General features: G+C 38.4%; 1 protein-coding gene across 2 annotated transcripts in view; it reads right to left on the bottom strand.

Moving 5' to 3' along the window:
* LOC149169061 (uncharacterized) overlaps positions 1-18439 on the bottom strand; it is a 228999-nt gene extending 210560 nt beyond the window's left edge. The window contains exon 1 of one of the 2 annotated variants that reach the window (XR_016259363.1): positions 18037-18439. Coding sequence is in view for 1 of the 2 variants with exons in the window: in XM_089427017.1 (XP_089283143.1) it covers positions 18219-18252 (34 nt within the window). In the remaining variant the exon portion in view is untranslated. The remainder of the gene's footprint in view (positions 1-18036) is intronic. The other variant, XM_089427017.1, reaches the window with a different exon arrangement.
* Positions 18440-21768: the final 3329 nt, after the last annotated feature.

The raw sequence follows: 21768 nt of genomic DNA, 5'->3' as shown, positions 1-21768 counted from the left end.
AATACCCCAGGGGTTTTGGGAGTACCTCCCAAGCTACACTTCTCAACAACTATAGTACGCCTATGAAGACATCAAGTATCAACATGTCACACAAACAACCAACCCTAAAACTTGACACCACCTGCAAATTATATCACTCAACCACTCAAGTTATTTTTATCCATGCAATTCATGCACAAGAACATAATTTTACCATTGTTAATGATGATAATCAGAGTAAATCTCCGATGTAGACAATAGTACGCCTACGAAGACATCAACATGTCACACAAAGAACCAACCCTAGGATTTGACCCCACCTACAAATCATATCACTCAACCACTCAAGCGATTCCATCAAGCCATAATATCATTTTTATATATTACTAATGTAGACAGAAATTATTTATATTGTTTTTATTTTTATGTAAGTTTTATTCATAATTATTAAAATATATTTATATTGTTTGTACCTGCTATTGCCCCACCATCTCCGAATACGGTCAGATCCATATTTGAATCCTAGTAACTTAGGTTTTCTCAATGAGTGTCATGCCTTTTGAATCTTGATGACCCCCAAATCAGCATTAGGGGAGGTATTGTGATGATATATCATGTTGATTTGTGAATGCAATGTATTTACTATTTTTCAAGGCCTTTTGTTCAACTTAATGGCAGGTGTAGAGTTATGGCTAATTTTCACTTGAGACCATATAATTGAGGGATTAGTGGTTTTATTGGGCCTACATAGGGGTGATTCACCCACACCTAGTCACCCTCTAGGGGGCTAGCACGTTAAATCCGAAGGGAGGAACAAGCATATAAAAACACCATCCTTCTCATTTGTAAATCATTTACTCTAGTTGTTTATTGAGAAAAGGTTTAATGGCAATCCTACTTATAGCACTCCTCTCTTAAATACTTTTGTTTGGACAACCATCTTCTCTAGTGTTGGATTTCTCTTTCAAGCACATGGTATGAATTCATCTCTATTGTGTTCAAAGTGTTGTTATATTTTTTGTTGTAATGGATTAGGGTTTATTGAAGATTCTGTTATGAAACTAGCTCACAAAAAGATAGAAAAGACAGATTAACGCCTTCAAAATAAGCCTCTACGAGGGGGCAACCTCCTTTACATTACACAAATGAATAATTCTTGGATGATTCAAATGACAAAACCTCCTTTCTATATATAGGAGTCTAAGGGGTCACAATATAACCCAAGCCGACCTAACCATAATAATATAAGGCCACATAAATAACAATAGTGGGCTTCTAGGGTGCACAATAATAACAATATGGGGACAATAGGGTCACAACAATGACAATAAGGGATACAATGAAAAAGTAATGGGGTAATCACTAGTACCATAGGGACCTAACATGCCCCTCTCCTTCAAAAAAGTGTTGTCCTCAACGCTTGAGTAGTTTTGGATGCTTCTGTCAAAAATTATCATCCTCCCATGTGGAATCTTCAACGAGTAAGTTCTTCCGCTTGATGAGATACTCTGAAATTGATCGATTTCGTAGTTGTCGAGTTCTTGTTTCTTTAACTGCTTCAGGTTCCAATATGATCTTTCCTTCCTCATCAAGTTCTGGCAATATTGTTTGAACTGGGAGCTTGTCACTTATAACCTTCTTTAAGCATGAAACATGGAAAACTGGGTGCACTCGAGAAGCTACAGTAAGCTCCAATTTATATGCCAATGTACCTATCTTTTGCAACACCTTGTATGGACCATAATACTTTGGTGATAATTTATTATCCTTCTTAGCTTGCTTGAGGGACATTTGTTTATATGGTTGTAGCCGTAGGAATACCCAATCACCTACATCAAAACTTCTTTCGCTGCGATGTTGATCTGCCTGCTGTTTCATTCTATTCTACGCCAAGGTGAGGTTATCCTTTAAGAGTTGGAGAACTTGTTGTTGATTCTCGATGTGATCTTCCACTGCTTGAACCTTAGAATTTTCTCTTAAATATGATGTGATGGATGGTGGGTGATATCCATAAAGTGCCATAAATGGGGTCATTTTTGTTGAAGTATGGAAGGAAGTGTTATACCACCATTCAGCGAGAGGCAACCATTTGACCCAATGTGTCTGTTTATCAGATACAAAGCAATGAAGATATCCTTCCAAACATTTGTTTACTATCTCAATTTGTCCATCAGATTGAAGATGATAAGATGAACTATGAGCTAACTGAGTACCAAGACAAAAAAAATAATTTTGTCCAAAAATTTCCAGTGAAGATGGGATCTCTGTCGCTTACAATAATCTTTGGGTTTCCATGTAGCTTTTGAATTGTTTCCATAAATGCAGTAGAAACAGTACTGGCTTTAAATGGATAAGATAATGCACAAAAGTGTGCATACTTGGTAAGTCTGTCAACTACCATCATGATGACACTCTTCCCTTTGGATTTGGGTAAACCTGTGATAAAATCCATTGAAGCCTCCTCCCAACGTTGACTTGGAATGGATAAAGGTTGTAGTAAACCCGGTGTCTTAATTGTTTCAACTTTATTTTGTTGGCAAACCAAACATTTCGCCACAAACTTTTGAATATCAGATTTAAGGTGATCCCAAAAAAATTCCTTCTTAACCCTGTGGTAAGTCTTTAAAAATCCTGAGTGCCCTCCTAAGGGAGAGGTGTGCAATTCCATAAGAATCTTTTGTTTGAGTTGGGAATTATTACATAGGTATAAGCGATCTTTGTACCATAATGAATCATTTTTCCAGCTAAATGCATCAGATGCACTGGGATCTTGTTGTAACTTTTGAATGAGTGCCCCCACTTCTTCGTCATTCTTCCATTCATCCCTTCCCTCGTTTATCCAATCTGGTTGGATAATAGATATGGCACAAAGCAATGCTTCCACATCCTCATCCTTTCTTGAGAGTGCATCTGCCACAACATTTTGCTTCCCTTTTTTGTAGATGATTTCAGAGTCATAACCCAACATCTTTGTGACCCATTTTCGCTGCTCTTCTGAAGATAATCTTTGTTCTAAAAAGTATTTAAGACTATCATGATCCGTTTTTACCTTGAAGTGTCTTCCCATTAGGTATGGTCGCCATTTCTTAAGTGCATGTAGTATTGCCAAAATTTCCTTCTCGTAAATAGCTTTGTGTAAATACTTTCCTTTGATTGGACGACTTTCGAAAGCAATGGGTCTTTCTTCTTGCATTAAAACAGCACCAATTCCATTTCTTGAAGCATCACATTCCACAATAAAGGTTTTTGTGAAGTCCGACGTAGCTAAGACCGGTGCTTGGCACATTGCCTCTTTAAGATGTTCAAAGGCATTCGTTGCTTCTGGAGTCCATAAAAATGAATCTTTCTTCAATAATATTGTTAGAGGTGCTGCTATTCTCCCATAATTTTTAACAAACTTGTGGTAATACCCTGTCAACCCGAGAAATCCTCGCAAATGCTTTATGGATGTGGGGATTTTCCATTCCTTAATGGCTATAATTTTGTTGGGGTCTACCTTAACACCTTCATGAGATACAATATGACCTAGATATTCCACCTCTTGTACTCCAAAGAAACATTTGGAACTTTTTGCATATAATTGTTTCTCCTTCAATAGGTTGAGCACCCGTCAACGTGTTGAACATGATCCTTCCAAGGCTTGCTATAGATTAGTATATCATCAAAAAATACTAACACAAATTTTCTAAAGAAGGGTTTGAAAATGGAATTTATCAAACCTTGAAATGTAGAAGGTGCATTGTTAAGGCCAAAAGGCATGACCAAAAATTCATAATGACCCTCATGAGTTCTAAATGTTGTTTTCGGAATGTCTTTAATCTTCATTCTGATTTGATGGTATCCTGAACGAAGATCCAACTTGGTGAAGTAAATCGATCCATGCAATTCATCCAATAGTTCATCAATGACAGGAATTGGAAATTTATCTTTAATAGTGAGCTTGTTGAGCTCCCTATAATCCGGACACATGTGCCATGGTCCATCCTTCTTGTGCACCAATACTACTGGAGCAGAGAAAGACCTTTGACTAGGTTGAATTATACCAGCCTCTAGCATTTCTGCAACCATACGTTCAATTTCACTTTTTTGGGCATAGGGATATCTGTAAGGCCTGATGTTTGGAGGAACACTTCCTGGAATCAAATGAATAGCATGATCATGATCACGAATAGGTGGGAGACCTTTGGGAGCCTCAAATACCTTGGAATGATTGTCCAAGACATTTTGGAGATCTAGAGAAATAGATGATTTTGATATGGGAACCTCTGGCGAACATAATTGTGCAATTACGCCCCGTTGTTGTTTCCTTAGAAGCTTTGTCATTCCATTAGAGCTAATTATCTTTCCTAGTTTCCCTGCGATACCTCTTAATTCAATTTTCTTTCCTTCTAAAGAAAATTTCATGAAAAGTTCTTGAAAATTAAAAGCTTTTGTACCCAAGGATTGTAGCCATTGGACTCCTAGTACAACATCAGCACAACCCATTGGAATGGAAAGCGTTGGGCTATTCAATACATATTCTCCCCTAGATAGCTTGATATTATGGCACTTTCCAGAGCAATTTATGGTTCCTCCACTTGCAACCATCACTTGACACTCTGGTGCTGGATATAAGAAGCAATTCAATTCCTTGGCTATCTTACAATGCATAAAATTATGGGTACTTCCCGAATCAATCAACAATATTACCTTTTTCTTCTTGATATGTCCTTCTATCTTGATAGTTTGAGGAGTGCTAATTTCAGCCAATGCATTACAAGATATGTTTGGATTCATTTCTTCATTCTCTAGGGTTTGTACCTGGTGTATATCCTCTTCTTTTGGTGTTTTTTGTTCATTTTCTTCCTCCTCTTCACAATCTATGTAAAATAATTTCTTCTCAGCACACGTATGACCTTTAATGTATTTGCTATCACAACTATAACAAAGCCCTTTTGCTTTTTTTTCTTCCAATTGTGTTGGAAATAACACTGAGAGGGGGGGGGGGGGTGAATCAGTATTAGCAAATCAATAACTTTTTCATTTCCATAATCAGATTTATATACGCTACTTCAATGAAGGGAACTCGCGTGTACACGCAACTGTATTTAAAGCAACTAGCATATATCCAGCAAACTTATGATTCAGTTAATTCATCATATGTAGATCTTTAATCAGAGCATCAGTACTTCATTAACCATATAAACAATAACCAGGTGCAGTAAAAACAAAACAGACTATCACACATAAGAAACACACATGAACACCAAGATATAAGATGGAAACCCAATGCGGGACAAAAACCACCTGCTGTTGTCTTCCTTTTAATATAAGAAAAACATGTTTACAATCTTGTACTGGCACAGACTCATACCAGTACGCAGGCACCCACCTACAGAAGGCTACAACCTTCTCTCGTTCTCCAGCTACTACTGGAAGGGAGCTACAACCCCCTAGCTCTTGTACTAGCCGATATGTTTACTAGTACGTAGGCGCCGGCCTACTGAAGGCTCCAACCTTCACTCGTTTTCCAAATGCTACTGGAAGGGAGCTCCAACCCCCTGGCTCTTGTACTGGCCGATATGTTTACCAGTACGTAGGCGCCGGCCTACAGAAGGCTACGACCTTCTCTCTTCCTCCAGGGACCACGTTTCATAAATTTTCATACTGGATACTCCTAGAACACAACACCATAATCTGAAGGCCACGTTTCATCCAATTTTCATACTGGACCCATCAACAACATTGAAGCTCAAAATCAATCACCACTGCAATACAACCATTGCATTAACCAATCATTGAATACTCAATCATCAATCTCTGAATCACCCATAACTGAATCACTGAAAGCCTGTCATCAAAACACAGTCACTAGAACACAGAGCAGAACCCAGAACTCTGCAACAACCACTAGAACCATCTGCAAATTCAGATATCATATTTCATAATGTATACGCTACTCTGATGAGCTGAACCAGCGTGTATATGCACTTTTACCAAAGCAAACCCGCGTACAGATCTGCAAATACTAACTTAAAAACTTCACAGCTATTTCAGAATTCAGTCATACCCAGATCATACCATTTGCAGAATAAAACATGCGTCAGTATTCAGATCTAGTCTATCCATGATCAAATAACATAATGATAATACATTCCAAGCTTTAATATCCTGATCCATCATCCATCATCATCATCCACATAGGTGCATCCTTAGTTCAGATCAAGCAAAGCATCACAAACCCATAATCTGCATACTGGATCTCACACTTCATCAGATATTCAATACATGCACACCTTGCACACCTTGGCCTAATGATCTTCTCCTCCCTATATAATTTTAGGCCTTTCTCAATACCATGGACCAAAACCACTTAGGACCAATACCTTGGACCAAATATCTAGGGTCAATACCTCGAACCAAATACCATGGACCAATAAAATGGATCAAAATACCTTGGACCAAAACTTAGTTTTCCAAGATATACGCGCTTTTCATTCTATGAAAGTGCGTGTGTACATTATATGCTCCTTTTGGTCTGTTAGCCTGTGTGTATACGCTCCTTGTCAAGGTGAACCTGCGTATACCTCTCTTTCTTCATTCATTGTATTCTGATCATTCTGCATCGTGATCTTCCGTCTGAGTGAGTTGCCATCAAGGACAACACCTGTATCATAATGCCAACAATCTCCCCCTTTGGACTTGATGGCAACAACCACACCAAGTCACTCTCCCCCTTTGACATCAAGGGCAAAGGGCAGACCAAGATATTCTCTCCCTTTGATATACATTATGCTGTCCATACTCCCCCTGAGTACATGCTGAAATCTCTGATTGAGCTCCCCCTTTGTACATGTTAAGATGTACCAATCCATCCATGCTCCCCCTGAGCACATGCAGAGTCTGCAAAAATATTTTTCAAAAGAATAACATGACTCTACAACTCAACTAAGTGAGTATGACCTTCCTATCACCAATGACTCATACATCAATCTCCCAACCAAGTGGGGATACCCCATTTTTTACTCATCCACCCAACCAAGTGGGGATATACCAAATGTTTATACACGACTGAAATAGAAATTATTACATCATCCTTCCCATGCAAGTGGGGTTACAAATTAGGTCTTTGCATGACTTTTATAACAAAAACCAGCAATCTAAACAAGACCATGATAGTCATCAGCAACTATCATACACCATATATGATCTGCACCATAAGCATCTGTCAACAGCATCCAGACCTATAACCTGCAATACCATTCTCTTGGCCAACCAACAATAATATGCCACTTAAGTGATCATCCATGAATTTGATCTGAATACCAACAATGTGACCCCAAGTATCATAGCAAGATGTATCATTTAGCCACATAAGCATCATCACCAAAGACTTTTAACCATAATGCCAACAATGCATTATTCGAAGCATATGCTCGCCCTGAACCTGTTCCATCTGTTCATTGCCAGATCTGATCATGCATATATTAGCAAGAAGTATCGAGGCATCATCATCACTCAGATATACATCAAGTTAACTTGTGAGGATCAAAATCACTTCTAAATAACATCTTATGAGTACCAACATATTTCCAGATATCATCAGCAGATTTTAACAATCATCAAACAGAGCAAATAATTGATTGAACCATATCAAATCCTTTTTCTCGAGTCTGTCCCACTGCTTTTCCTCAAACCAACATATACGCGACTGTGTAGCTTCGAACTCACACATATACGCGACTTGTGTTCATGAAACTTGCATATGAGATTTAGAACATTGAAGTTTCACACTTTCAGCTCCCTCTGAGTCTATCATGTCTGTATACTCTGCTATGCCACATTTTTCTGACTGTACTTGTACTTCCTTTTTCTTCCATATCTTTGACTGTGATGATGTTTTCTCCCTTTGGTATGGTGGCCGAATTTTGCTCATGCATTCCTTTGCTATATGTCCAAACTTGTTACAAGCATAACATCTCATATGTTTCCTATTCCTTCTATAGCAATCAATGGCTTTGTGACCAAATATATTGCAAGCAAAACAATATCCCTTAGAGTACCTGGAACGTGACGATCTTTCTCGACGGTCTTGAGCCATTCTACTTCTGCATCTCGCTGCAACATGTCCAAGATTATGACATACATAACACTCAACATTATTCCTTGAAGGAAATAACCGACTATCACTTCCACAGTTAGGATTAAAAGATTTTCTTTGAAGGATTTCTTTCCTTGATTATTGATGGGGTTGACCTCTTATCTCCTTGTTGAGCATTTCAGGTTTTGCAATAGAGTTCCTTGCCTCACCCTGTGAGCTAGATTCACCTTCAACAGATTCATAAAAACCAAGACTAGTTTTGATAGCAGGAGACCTTTAACTACTAAGAATATCATCCACGATCTTAGTACTATCTTGAAATCGTAACAGTTTATCCTTTTCTTCTAATTTACTTTTTAAGATATTTACCTCAACCTGATGTTGTTCTTCCTTTTCCAGATATTGCTTCTTCAAGATTTCTTCAGACTTTCTTCCTTCTTCCACTTGTTGCCTTAATTTGAGAATCTCATTTTCTTTTTCTTTATCTGCTTGAGGTAGTTCTTCATTCTACTTATTTTTTAATGATATCACTTCATCCTGCAGTATTTGACGTACTTTGAAGGCACACTCCAGCTGGGCTTTTAATCTGCTAACTTCTTCTTTGATGGCACACTCCCTTTTGTTAAATAGATCTTGTTGATCTCTGATTTTATCTGATGCTTCTTCAACCTGAGGTGATTCGGAATCTGAATCCCTGCTTCTCCTGCTGTCACTATTCCTTTGAGCTGTGTTCTTCTTCTGAGGCACTTTCTTCTTTAGTTTCTTTCCCATTGTTTCTACAAATCTCCTTCAAGCAATCAAGCTTCTACCAAAGGACCTGCTCTGATACCAATTGTTGGAAATAATACTTGGGGGGGGGGGGTGAATCAGTATTAGCAAATCAATAACTTTTTCATTTCCATAATCAGATTTATATACGCTACTTCAGTGAAGGGAACTCGCGTGTACACACAACTGTATTTAAGGCAACTAGCGTATATCCAGCAAACTTATGATTCAATTAATTCATCATATGTTGATCTTTAATCAGTGCATCAGTACTTCATTAACCATATAAACAGTAACCAGGTGCAGTAAAAACAGAACAGACCATCACACATAAGAAACACACATGAACACCAAGATATAAGGTGGAAACCCAATGCGGGACAAAAACCACCTGCTGCTGTCTTCCTTTTAATATAAGAAAAACCTGTTTACAATCTTGTATTGGCGCAGACTCATACCAGTACGCAGGCACCCACTTACAGAAGGCTACAACCTTCTCTCGTTCTCCAGCTACTACTGGAAGGGAGCTACAACCCCCTAGCTCTTGTACTAGCCGATATGTTTACTAGTACGTAGGCGCCGGCCTACTGAAGGCTCCAACCTTCACTCGTTTTCCAGCTGCTACTGGAAGGGAGCTCCAACCCCCTGGCTCTTGTATTGGCCGATATGTTTACCAATACGTAGGCACCGGCCTACAGAAGGCTACGACCTTCTCTCTTCCTCCAGGGACCACATTTCATAAATTTTCATACTAGATACTCCTGAAACACAACAACATAATCTGAAGGCGACGTTTCATCCAATTTTCATACTGGACCCATCAACAACATTAAAGCTCAAAATCAATCACCACTGCAATACAACCATTGCATTAACTAATCATTGAATACTCAATCACCAATCTTTGAATCACCCAGAACTGAATCACTGAAAGCCTGTCATCAAAACACAGTCACCAGAACACAAAGCAAAACCCAAAACTCTGCAACAACCACTAGAACCATCTGCAAATTCAGATATCATATTTCATAATGTATACGCTACTCTGAAGAGCTGAACCAGCGTGTATATGCACTTTTACCAAAGCGAACCCGCGTATAGATCTGCAAATACTAACTTAAAAACTTCACAGCGATTTCAGAATTCAGTCATACCCAGATCATACCATTTGCAGAATAAAACATGCGTCAGTATTCAGATCTAGTCTATCCATGACCAAATCACATAATGATAATACATTCCAAGCCTTAAGATTCCAATCCGTCATCCATCATCATCATCCACATAGGTGCATCCTTAGTTCAGATCAAGCAAAGCATCACAAGCCCATAACCTGCATACTGGATCTCACACTTCATCAAATATTCAATACATGCACGCCTTGCACACCTTGGCCTAATGATCTTCTCCTCCTTATATAGTTTTAGGCCTTTCTCAATACCATGGACCAAAACCACTTAGGACCAATACCTTGGACCAAATACCTAGGGTTAATACCTCAGACCAAATACCATGGACCAATACCATGGATCAAAATACCATGGACCAAATACCTTGGACCAAAACTTAGTTTTCCAAGACATACGCGCTTTTCATTCTGTGAAAGTGTGTGTGTACATTATATGCTCCTTTTGGTCTGTTAGCCTGCGTGTATACGCTCCTTTGTCAAGGTGAACCTGTGTATACCTCTCGTTCTTCATTCTTTGTAGTCTGATCATGTTGCACCGTGATCTTTCGTCTGAGTGAGTTGCCATCAAGGACAACACCTGTATCATAATGCCAACAAATTGTTGGGGTATCAACCTTGTAGGTTGTGGATGGCTGGGGGAAACAACACTTCCATCCTTATAGTTGTGAGTGGTAGGCTTCCTTGTTGCCATAATTTTGCTTTCCATTTTTCTTGCCAACCTGAATGCCTTCTCCAATGAGTCAGGTCCCCAAGGGCGAACCTCATGTTGGATGTTATACTTTAAAGTCCCTATGAACATATCAATCCTATGCTCCTCTGGAATATCTTTTACCCTTATATTCAATTTTTGGAAGTCCTCAATGTGCTCCCTCATTGAACCCTTTTGTTTGAAGTTTATCAATTGGCTAAAAAAAGTGGTGTTATGTAGATTATCCTCCGGATACATCGCATTAGGTTTCTTTTTGATCGACGTTTCGAACCAGCAACAGAAGATAATCTACATAATGATGAAACTCGCAGAAACCTCAAAGACAAAATAATCACCCAATAGGGAAGGGAGATAATGAAAGAAGTTCACAGATTTGAACGACACAGATTGCTCTTAACGAAGAAGAAGACTGACCTCACATTCTTGAAGAGATGCAGAGATGGCTAAGTATCTCATCTCTATTTATTTAGAAAAAGAGAACAGTCTTCCATAATATTTCACATCCTGAAGATGAACCACCGTTGCTGGATCGAAACGTCGATCAAAAAGAAACCTAATGCGATGTATCCGGAAGATAATCTACATAATGATGAAACTCGCAGAAACCTCAAAGACAAAATAATCAACCAATACGGAAGGGAGATAATGAAAGAAGTTCACAGATTTGAACGACACAGATTGCTCTTAACGAAGAAGAAGATTGACCTCACATTCTTGAAGAGATGCAAAGATGGCTAAGCATCTCATCTCTATTTATTTAGAAAAATGAGAACAGTCTTTCCATAATATTTCACATCCTGAAGATGAACCACTGTTGCTGAATCGAAACGTCGATCAAAAAGAAACCTAAAGCGATGTATCCAGAAGATAATATACATAATGATGAAACTCGCAGAAACCTCAAAGACAAAATAATCACCCAATACGGCAGGGAGATAATGAAAGAAGTTCGCAAATTTGAACGACACAGATTGCTCTTAACGAAGAAGAAGACTGACCTCACATTCTTGAAGAGATGCAGAGATGGCTAAGCATCTCATCTCTATTTATTTAGAAAAATGAGAACAGTCTTTCCATAATATTTCACATCCTGAAGATGAACCACCGTTGCTGGTTCGAAACGTCGATCAAAAAGAAACCTAATGCGATGTATCTGGAAGATAATCTACATAATGATGAAACTCGCAGAAACCTCAAAGACAAAATAATCACCCAATACGGAAGGGAGATAATGAAAGAAGTTCGCAGATTTGAACGACACAGATTGCTCTTAACGAAGAAGAAGACTGACCTCACATTCTTGAAGAGATGCAAAGATGGCTAAGCATCTCATCTCTATTTAAAGAAACCTAATGCGATGTATCTGGAAGATAATCTACATAATGATGAAACTCGCAGAAACCTCAAAGACAAAATAATCACCCAATACAGAAGGGAGATAATGAAAGAAGTTCACAGATTTGAACGACACAGATTGCTCTTAACGAAGAAGAAGACTGACCTCACATTCTTAAAGAGATGCAGAGATGGCTGAGCATCTCATCTCTATTTATTTAGAACAATGAGAACAATCTTTCCATAATATTTCACATCCTAAAGATGAACCACCGTTGTTGGTTCGAAACATCAATCAAAAAGAAACCTAATGCGATGTATCCGGAAGATAATCTACATAATGATGAAACTCGCAAAAACCTCAAAGACAAAAGTGTTGTTTTTCGTATCCTCATAATGTGTTGTCATTTCTTCCGTAAAAATTGCCCAAGTCACAATTTGTTTACCAGAGCAAAGCCATTGATACCATAAAACTGGTTTGGTTCCAAATATAAAGTTGCAATGTGTACCTTTTGTGTGTTTTGTACATTATGGAGATCGAAAAATTGCTCCATCTGTAGTATCCATGTTATGGGATCCTTGCCATCAAACTTCCTCATATCGATCTTTGGAACATGGTGGGTCTTTGTTCCAATGTTAGAGTCTATGAAATCATGATTAACATTTCTTTTTTTCTCATCATGAGTTTGCTTTACAACATTTTTGCCATTAAGAAGCCTTTCTTGTAGCAACTTTGTCAAACCTTCCTTCAATCCTTCAATGTCTTTCTTCAAATCTTCCATGTTGTCATTCTTCAATTCATGATTAACATTCTTTTTGTTCCCATTATGAGTTTCCTCTCCTACCTTTTTTCCATTAGGAGGCCTTTCTAGTAGCAATGTTTTCATACCATCCATCTTAGCTTCCATGCTATCATTTCTTCCTCTTCTTCATGAGTCATGCTACAGCTTTCAGGTTGTTTACTAGGTGTTTTCATTTTATTTCTTCGGGGCATCAATTACCGATAATAATGCTTCACTATGCCCTTTGAATTCCTTCAAACTAATTTTTCAAACAAAGCTTATGCAAATATTTAAAAAAAAATACACACCTTTTTTTCACTTTGTAGGCGCTCGATATTGAATCTGATGTATCTCTATAATTTCTGATCTTCCAGTTCTGAAATTCGGACCTGCGGTAGCTCTCTGCGTCCTCTTTCCAATGCCACCAGTCTGATCAAAATTTGATTCTTGAAGAAAACGTTATGCACAATCTCCCAAGATGACCTGATTATATACTTTTTCACAAGAGCGACTTGTACGAAGTGCCAGGTATCACTGTTTTGACCTTAGGACCTGAAATAGATACACAAAAAACTACAGGCCATCCTCTTTCTGTAACTTCTTACGAAATTTCAATTGATGCTCAGAGAGAAAGTTATGACGATTTTCCCAAGGTCACCTGTTTGGGATGTAATTCAGGAGCCTGCAGAAACCCTAACTTCCTCAGATCATATCTCCAAAACTGTAGTGCGAAAATATCTGAAATTTGGACCCAAGGTTCAGTGTGATGTCTTCGGAAATGGGTTTTTTCCTAGATTCTGAAACGTCGCAGAAAAAAAAAAAAAAAAATTATAGCGAAAATGCCACGATGACCTGTTTGGAGCAGTGAAACCCTAGAATCCAAAGCTCTGATACCAAATGTTATGAAACCAGCTCACAAAAAGATAGAAAAGAGAGATTAACGCCTTCGAAATAAGCCTCTTCAAGGGGGCAACCTCCTTTACATTACACAAATGAATAATTCTTGGATGATTCAAATGACAAAACCTCATTTCTATATATAGGAATCTAAGGGGTCACAATATAACCCAAGCCGACCTAACCATAATAATATAAGGCTGCATAAATAACAATAGTGGGCTTCTGGGGTGCACAATAATAACAATATGAGGACAATAGGGTCACAACAATGACAGTAAGGGATACAATGACAAAAGTAATGGGGTAATCACTAGTATTATAGGGACCTAACAGATTCCACTATAGATCCACTATTTTATGATCTCAACAGCAAGTACAGAATGTCCCATAATTTTAAACAAAAAATCCAAGACTCTAGTGCAATTCAAATGTCATTTATTGCTCATAGAAATACAACGTATATCATGCCTTTTTGATAGTCAGAGAAAGACTGTCAATATCATATGAAAAAATGGCATTATTGAGTGAATTTAATGGTAGAGTTTCTCTCATTCTGCAATTGTTTTCATGAAAATTGTTATCCTCAATCTTGCAAGTGATGGATTCAGTGGAACCTAACCACCCTCAAAACCTGAAGGAAGAAGCTTGTCCTTTAAATCCTATCCCTCATACAGACGTTTATAAGAGTTAATTTATGTTCCACATAATGAAAGCAAAACAAATCTCAAAATTTTAGGCTTGACCCATTTATTTTGTCAATTTGAAATGGCATGAATACACAATACATTTGATTTAGAGAAAACATATCACTTGAAACTAATTCATTCCTCGAAACTAAATATTTTGGGCTGAGAGTTTTCAACTGGATCTTGGTTCAATGATTGAGCAAAGGTGGTGATATTCCCCCACTTAGGCTCAAATTCCATGGTTGTGGAGCCAGGTGCAAGTCCTCGCAACCTTGGTATATTCCTCCACAAGTGGCTTCTCATAGACGAAGGCATCGTCCTGTAGTTTTGTAAGTGTTGCACGTTGTGTGGTGCTTTCAACTTAATTATCTACAATGGTCTAGATAAATGGAAAAGGTCTGGGAAGTTCACTTGCAACACATACAATGGTGCAAGTGTTGTTGACTACGTTATTTGTTCACAAAGCTTGATAGAAAGGATAGATGAAGTTAAGATTGGAGAGCATATGTGGGACTTAAAATCAGACCATAACCCAATTTATATAAAGCTTTCTTGGTTAGAAGAAAGACAACATAGGAGGAAAACCCAATGTTCTCGGCAATCGATATCAAGAAGCAAAATTCTTCTAACACAAGAAAATTGCACTATCTTCAAAGCAATCTTGGAGAGATGAACTCAGAAGGGGAAGGGTGGTTCCCAAAGCCCCAATAGTCATGAGTTAACAAATATCATTCAAAGTGCACTTGAGAAGTGCAAAAGAGCAAGAAAGTAGGAAATCTGAATCAAACTATTTTCCTGTAAATGCTTGGTTTGATGAGGAATGCAAAATGGCAAGGAAAACCTTGAAAAAGGCAAGCGAGGAGAAGATGAATGTAAAGCTATATAAGCATATTTTAAAAAGGAAAAAAAATGAGTTCATGCAAACAAGGCGAGAAGAGTTAATATATCTAGGCAAGAATAACCCAAAGCTTTTTTGGCAAGAACTTCAACAAAGGAAGAAGCAAATTGAAAATAATATTACAACCAATCAATGGTTTGACTATGCAAGACAACTCTATGAGAAAGAATCAGAGGAGGAGCCTCCTCCCAAGATCAACACAACTACAAAGCTTTTCACATTACAGGAAGTAGAGACAGGAATTAAGAAGTTGAAAATAGGAAAGGCAAAGGACTTGGTTGAACTTCAAGCAAAATATCTAAAGTGGGGAATGAACATTCTTGCACCGCACATCATGGAAATATTCAACAACGTCATTCGGCAAGGATTCCCAAGAGATTGGACAACTAGTCTAGCAATACCCCTTTTTAAAAGTGGAGACATTAATAATCCTTCCAACTATAGAACCATTATGATCAATCCTTTGTTTGCAAAGCTCTTCAGCAGCATGGTAGAAAATAGAATCAGTAAGTGGGCGGAAGTCAAAGAAAAGAGGGCAAAAGGGCAAGCAGGTTTTAGGCCGAAACATTCTACAATAGATCATGGTATCACGTTGAGACACATTATTGAAAAGGTTTGGGAGGGCAAAGAAGAAGTATTTTGCTGCTTTGTTGACTTCAAAAAGGCTTTTGACACGGTCCCTAGAGATAAGTTGTGGAGTAGAATGGGAGAACTTGAAATTCCTTTTCATTATAGAGTTGTTGTCCATAGGCTTTATTAGGAGGTGAAAGTCAAAATTAGAACTTCAACAGGCATTTCAAAAAACTTTAGAAGTGACAATGGAGTCAAGCAAGGTTGCCCTTTATCCCCTACTCTTTTTGGTTTATATATTGATAAATTGGAAGAGTGGCTAAATCTGCAAGGTGGGGATGGTGTTTGGTTGGGGGAGTTTGTGATAAAGCTTCTTTTATATGTTGATGACCTTGTATTGATTGCTAAATCGGCCCAGGGATTGCAAATGCATCTATATGCCCTTGAGCATTTTTGTAAAGTAGTGGGGATGCAAGTCAATACCAGCAAGACCAAAATAATGATTTTCTCAAATAAAAAGAAGCAGAGCCAACATACGTTTTTCTTTGAAGGCAACATTCTTGAAGAAGTAAATGAATACAAGTACCTTGAGATTGATTTCAACAACAAACTTAATTGGGAGCACTGCAAAAAGAAGAGAATTTTAGGAGGGTGGAAAGCAGTATATGCTCTTCAAAACATATGTAGAGAGGCAGAGTTATGGGATTGGAAAACAATTAAAGTGCTTTTTGGGCTCCTAGTTTGTCCATTGATATTATATGGGTGTGAATTGTGAGCTAGGAGCATCCCTAGATCAAAATGGAAGCAAATTGAGAAAATCCAAAAATGCTTGATCATGAGCAAGTTTAAAATAAAAATTTCGGTTTCTTATGAGATAATGTTGAGTGAAACAAGAGCAACTTCCATCGAAGCAATTGCTATGGTGTGTCTCATAAGGTATCTACAAAGAATTGAGCAAATGGGAAAAGGTAACAATGAAGGAATGAGTGAAAGAAAGAAACCATGGATGAAACAAAACAACAAATGGATGTAAAAATGGAATATTTACCTCAATGCATGTCCCACAAATAGCAAGGATTTAAAGAGTTTTGTTATGGAGAAGTTTCGTAAGCGTATATGGGGAAAAGAGTTGGGTAGAAAAAAGAAGTACTATGTTCAAGAATTCAACCCCACTTGTGATCTCCAACAAAAAGAGTACATTGGAGTTAGCATTCCATGGAGAGCAAAGATTCTTATTGCTCAATTAAGAACTAACTCGCATCAACTACGGTGCAAAACAAGGTGGTGGAAAAGACCTAAAGAAGCTTGGGAAGAACGGGTGTGTATTTTTTGCACTTCTAGGGCAGTGGAATCGGAAAAACATTTCATTTTGGAATGTGATGCTTTCAAAGACATCAGACAGTTACAGCACAGTATGTTAACATCAGTTCCTTGGCATTGTCTTTTCAGTGAGGGGACTATTAGAAGGTTGGGTCAGCTCATCATTAATTTGAATAATAAGAGGATTGAATTGCAAAAGGCAAAAAGCAAGGAAGCTAGTGGTCCCATAGACTATATCTAGTCTCGTGGACATTAATATTTCATTTTCATTTTTCATTTTCATACTGAAAAGAAAAACATGCAAAGACAGAATATTCTAAAACAGTAACTATAAGCCTTTTTGAGCAATGATTATAAATAGGGTATATTGTTTTTCATTAAAAATATTTTAGACTGAATGTTCAGGTGACAGGGTGTTCCGTTAAAAGACTCATGGTGTAAAGGTCACTTTTTAAAACTTTTTTTTTCATGAACACTGGCTCAAAATTTTATGGGAAAAAATCCAGCTATGTTAAGGAACGAGTATGGCCCAGGCAATGGTGATTTTGATGGCTTAAATAGTTCTGGATTACTGCTACTCAACTACTCAATCCACAAATTAATAGGACCAATCATCAAAACTCAATATACAGGTTAATCCTCCAATCATCAAAAATCACATAAACTAACAAACCAAAAAAATATATTACACTGAAAAGTGATCTAAATTTGCATTCATAGAAATATTTCTTTGAAAGACATCAATCATTTACACGGAGTTCTGCCATCATTCAACGCTGATTTAGATAAGAAACCAGACTATCCAAAAATAAACGCATACCTTATTTGTAATCGCCTATCAATGCGCAGAGGCTAGATGATGTAATCCCGGATTCATGAAGGCCGGGATAAACGAAATGAAAAGTCATAAAACAATGCCCAGATTGAGCCAAGCATATGAAGATGTAAAAAAAATTACAGAGGGATGGAGTAGAGGCAGAAATATTGAGTTGGAATGCATACTCGGAGAAGAATTCAGAATTCCACACCGGAGCATGCGCACAAGAAGGGGGAATACGATAACAGAAAACTATAAACTGCTCCATGGAAAACCATCAACTACCCGTCCATATCGTTATTGATTTCAACAGCCCTTCGAAACCAGAAAATTGCGAATCGATTAAATTTAAAATTTCGGGCATTCGAATTTGTAGGCAAAGATTTCATTGCTCTCAAATTTTGAAGTGGTGTTAATGTATTGTTTTTTAAGTTGTAGGATATATTTTTTATGTTATAAAGGTAATGGAAAGATTTGCTTTTAAATTTCTTCCGTATTACTTCAAATAGGTTATCGATTCACCGGATTATATATAATAACCTATTCACCATTTATCAAACATATATAATATTTATGCATCAAACAATTTGTAAAATTTTATATCTTTCTTTTTTTAATTGTTTATTAAAAAAAAATTATTTTTTTATTTGAGAGTGTAGTATTCCATTTTAAATTTTTTGGTTTTTTTTAATATGGTATATAAATATTATTGTTTTTATATGGTGGGAAAAATTACCATAATTTAATTGTCAAACGAGCAGTGAGGACAATCATTTTTGGCATTATTCGTGAATGCAAGCTAACTCGTCATTGTTATTCAAGGAAAACCACGACACTTAAAATAACTCGTTGGTGGTCCGTAAGGGGGCAAGGTTTCACTCCTGATGCCTCTGGGTCTTGGGATGTTAATCTATTTCCTTGCGTTCGAGGAAGACAAGCTCTTAGCCAAGCAGAAGCAATTTTAGGATGTTAATCTGTTTCGTTGCGTTCGAGGAAGACAAGCTCTTAGCCAAGCAGAAGCAATTTTAAGGCATACTGCTTATAAACATTATTGTTGTTTGGAGCAACTGAAAAGTGTTTTTTTTAGCTTTTGTGGTTTTTCTCTTATTTTAGAGTTACCTTTTTTAAGCTAAAGGGTATATTTTATTTGATTTTCAGATATTTAATGAAATATAATACTTTAGATTTTATATCGTAAAATCATAAATAGAAATAAAGAGAGGAATTGGTTGAATCAATCATAATTGGCATGTGTTTTCTAGGTTATGGAATTTTTCATTAACAAACTAGGGTTAGACTTCATATGAGTGAAGAAACCAAATGGAGCATAATGTTTTCAATTAATCACATAAGATCAAGAGCTCCATACATCATATTAATTGCCAAACAAGTAAATCTAGCCTTAAGTGGAAGGAAGCTCATATTCAAAACACATTATTATTGTTGAAGACAAGTAAATAAATAAGTCATGAACTTTCTTATTCAAAGATGTAATGATCCAGATTTAGACAGGAACGCAATAGATTACAGAGATAACCATAAACACAGAGATGCGATAACCATAAATACAGAGATGCAGCGGAAATAATACTTCATTTCATTAATGGAAAATACTGAAATATGCTTACAAACAGAAATGGAAAGAAACCAGCTAGGGCGATGGTAGCTTATCTCTGAGAAGAGATGTGGCGGCTACATGCTTCTGAACTGTTCCGAATTGTGTTACAATGAGGCTCGAAGGCCTATTTATTGTTGAGAAACAATGGAAAACCCTTCACATCCCGAAACCTAACCCTAGAAGATGAAACGCCAAGTTGTGGGCCCCGTTTGGGTAAATTGGTACATCAATTTCCCGGGGTCGTAACTTTGGCATACGATCTCCGTTTGACGCGCACGATAGCTCGTTAGAAAGATCTATCCGAGTACTACCACTTTGGGAGGCAACATGGGTCCATGGACCCATGTTGCCCCAGATTCCCAAAAAAACGTCGTTTAGGGCCTCAAAACGACTCCGGAAGTTCAGGACCCGAAAAAACTGCTAAAAATAGTAAATTGTGCTGCAATTTAGGAAACTGAAAAGAATGAAAGAGACAGTTGTGGGGGTCCAAATGGGATAGGTGGGTGGCCACCAACATCCACCTGGATCATTCCTCCCCCCTTAGGAAGCAATGGTCCCCATGCGTTGAGCTCCTCCATCTATTGAACTTGTCCTGCAACCTCTGATGTGTCCAGTAATGGTGGGAAGCATGGTTGACAATGGTCCACATTGAACACTCGGTGCAAGCGAAGGAATGTAGGAATACTGTGCTTCAAAGCATTGTTGCCCGTAGCCTTGGTACTGGTGTAAGGACCATGTCGGAATGGTCTGAGTTTCAGATGGGTTCTGGTAAGGCGTTCTCTCTGCAGATGTAGCCAAACTTTGTTGCCCACCTGAAACTTATGTGGTATCCCTGTGGGTGAGGAGAAGTTGTTCCTGTGTTCTGTCATGACTGTATTCCTTTGTTGCTGCTGCTGCGTAGAGGAACCCTTTGCAGGGGTCATGGATGTAGCAACAATCTTCCCCTTACTTTGGGGGTGAACCAGACAGATGAATTTCCTGGTCTGTGATATGAGCTTGCTGCCTTTCTTAGCAGTGATCAAAGATGTGGCAGTAGGTCGGGCTACCTCTGGTATCCTGTATAATGAATTACTCAAAGAAATAATGACAGCACGAGGCCTTGACTCATACACAGCATGTCGCCTCCACAAGTATGGCTGGCCTAATAATACATCACAAACATCAAGAGGTGTAACATCACACAATACCTCGTCTGTGAAGGGTTTGATGCTGTAGGGAAGGCGGCACTGCTGGCGAACTTTCAGATCTCGTCCTTCGTGAAGCCACCCGATACTGTACGGTTGTGGGTGTGGTGTAGTCAGTAGGCCCAACCGCTTCACGACCTCTGCTGAAATGAGGTTCTTTTGGCTGCCACTGTCGACAATGAATTAATGAATTGTAGCGGCGAACCCTTCACCCACATCTGTGAGTGGAAAAGACGCTCCCCTTCCTCTGGATTTTCGGGCTCATCTTTATGGATCTTGGCGGTGGCAACAGTGGCGCTGGGATCCGCATCAATGATCTGCTTCCCTTTGCCATTCCCCTTGTCGGGTTTTGGCTCAGGGTCAGAACATGCATCTGATTCGGAAGCCTTCAACTCGGCCACCAGTGACTGCTTGGTCCGACACTCACTTGTGTTATGAGTGGGACTCTTGTGGAACTCACACCACTTTCCTGTGTCCTTCTTCGGCTTCGTGGTGTTGTTCTTTTCTTGCGGCTTCGACGGGTTGTCTTGGGTCACCCCGCCTTGGCTTTGTCCTTTGGGCTTCGGATTTGCAGATCCAAAGTCTCGCCTCTTCTGTTTGAACTTTTGCTCGATTTTGACAGCGTATCGGTATGCTGTGCCGAGTGAGGAGATGTTCAAGAACCCCATCTCTTCCTGGATGTATCTGTGTAGGCAGCCGCGGTATTTGAGTACTAGATGCAGCTCAGAATCTTTGATACCCAACTGTGTGCGAAGGGTATGAAAAATGTTTGTGAACTCCGGCACATCTTGGTCTCGTCCCTGCCATAGTGTGGTCCATTTGATGTATTTGTCCTCATAGCTTCCGACAGGGTAGTACTGCTCTTTGATGGCATCCCGGAAGTCATTCCAAGTGGGTGCGGTTGAAAATAGTGAGCCTATACTTTCATCCTTC

The sequence above is a fragment of the Pinus tabuliformis genome, chromosome 4_2, assembly GCF_031772625.1.
Source record: "Pinus tabuliformis cultivar Carrire ecotype Pingquan chromosome 4_2, CPIR1, whole genome shotgun sequence".
Classification (NCBI taxonomy): domain Eukaryota; kingdom Viridiplantae; phylum Streptophyta; class Pinopsida; order Pinales; family Pinaceae; genus Pinus; species Pinus tabuliformis.
The sequence above is the reverse complement of the archived record's forward strand: the minus strand, read 5'-3'. Positions and strand labels throughout refer to the sequence as shown.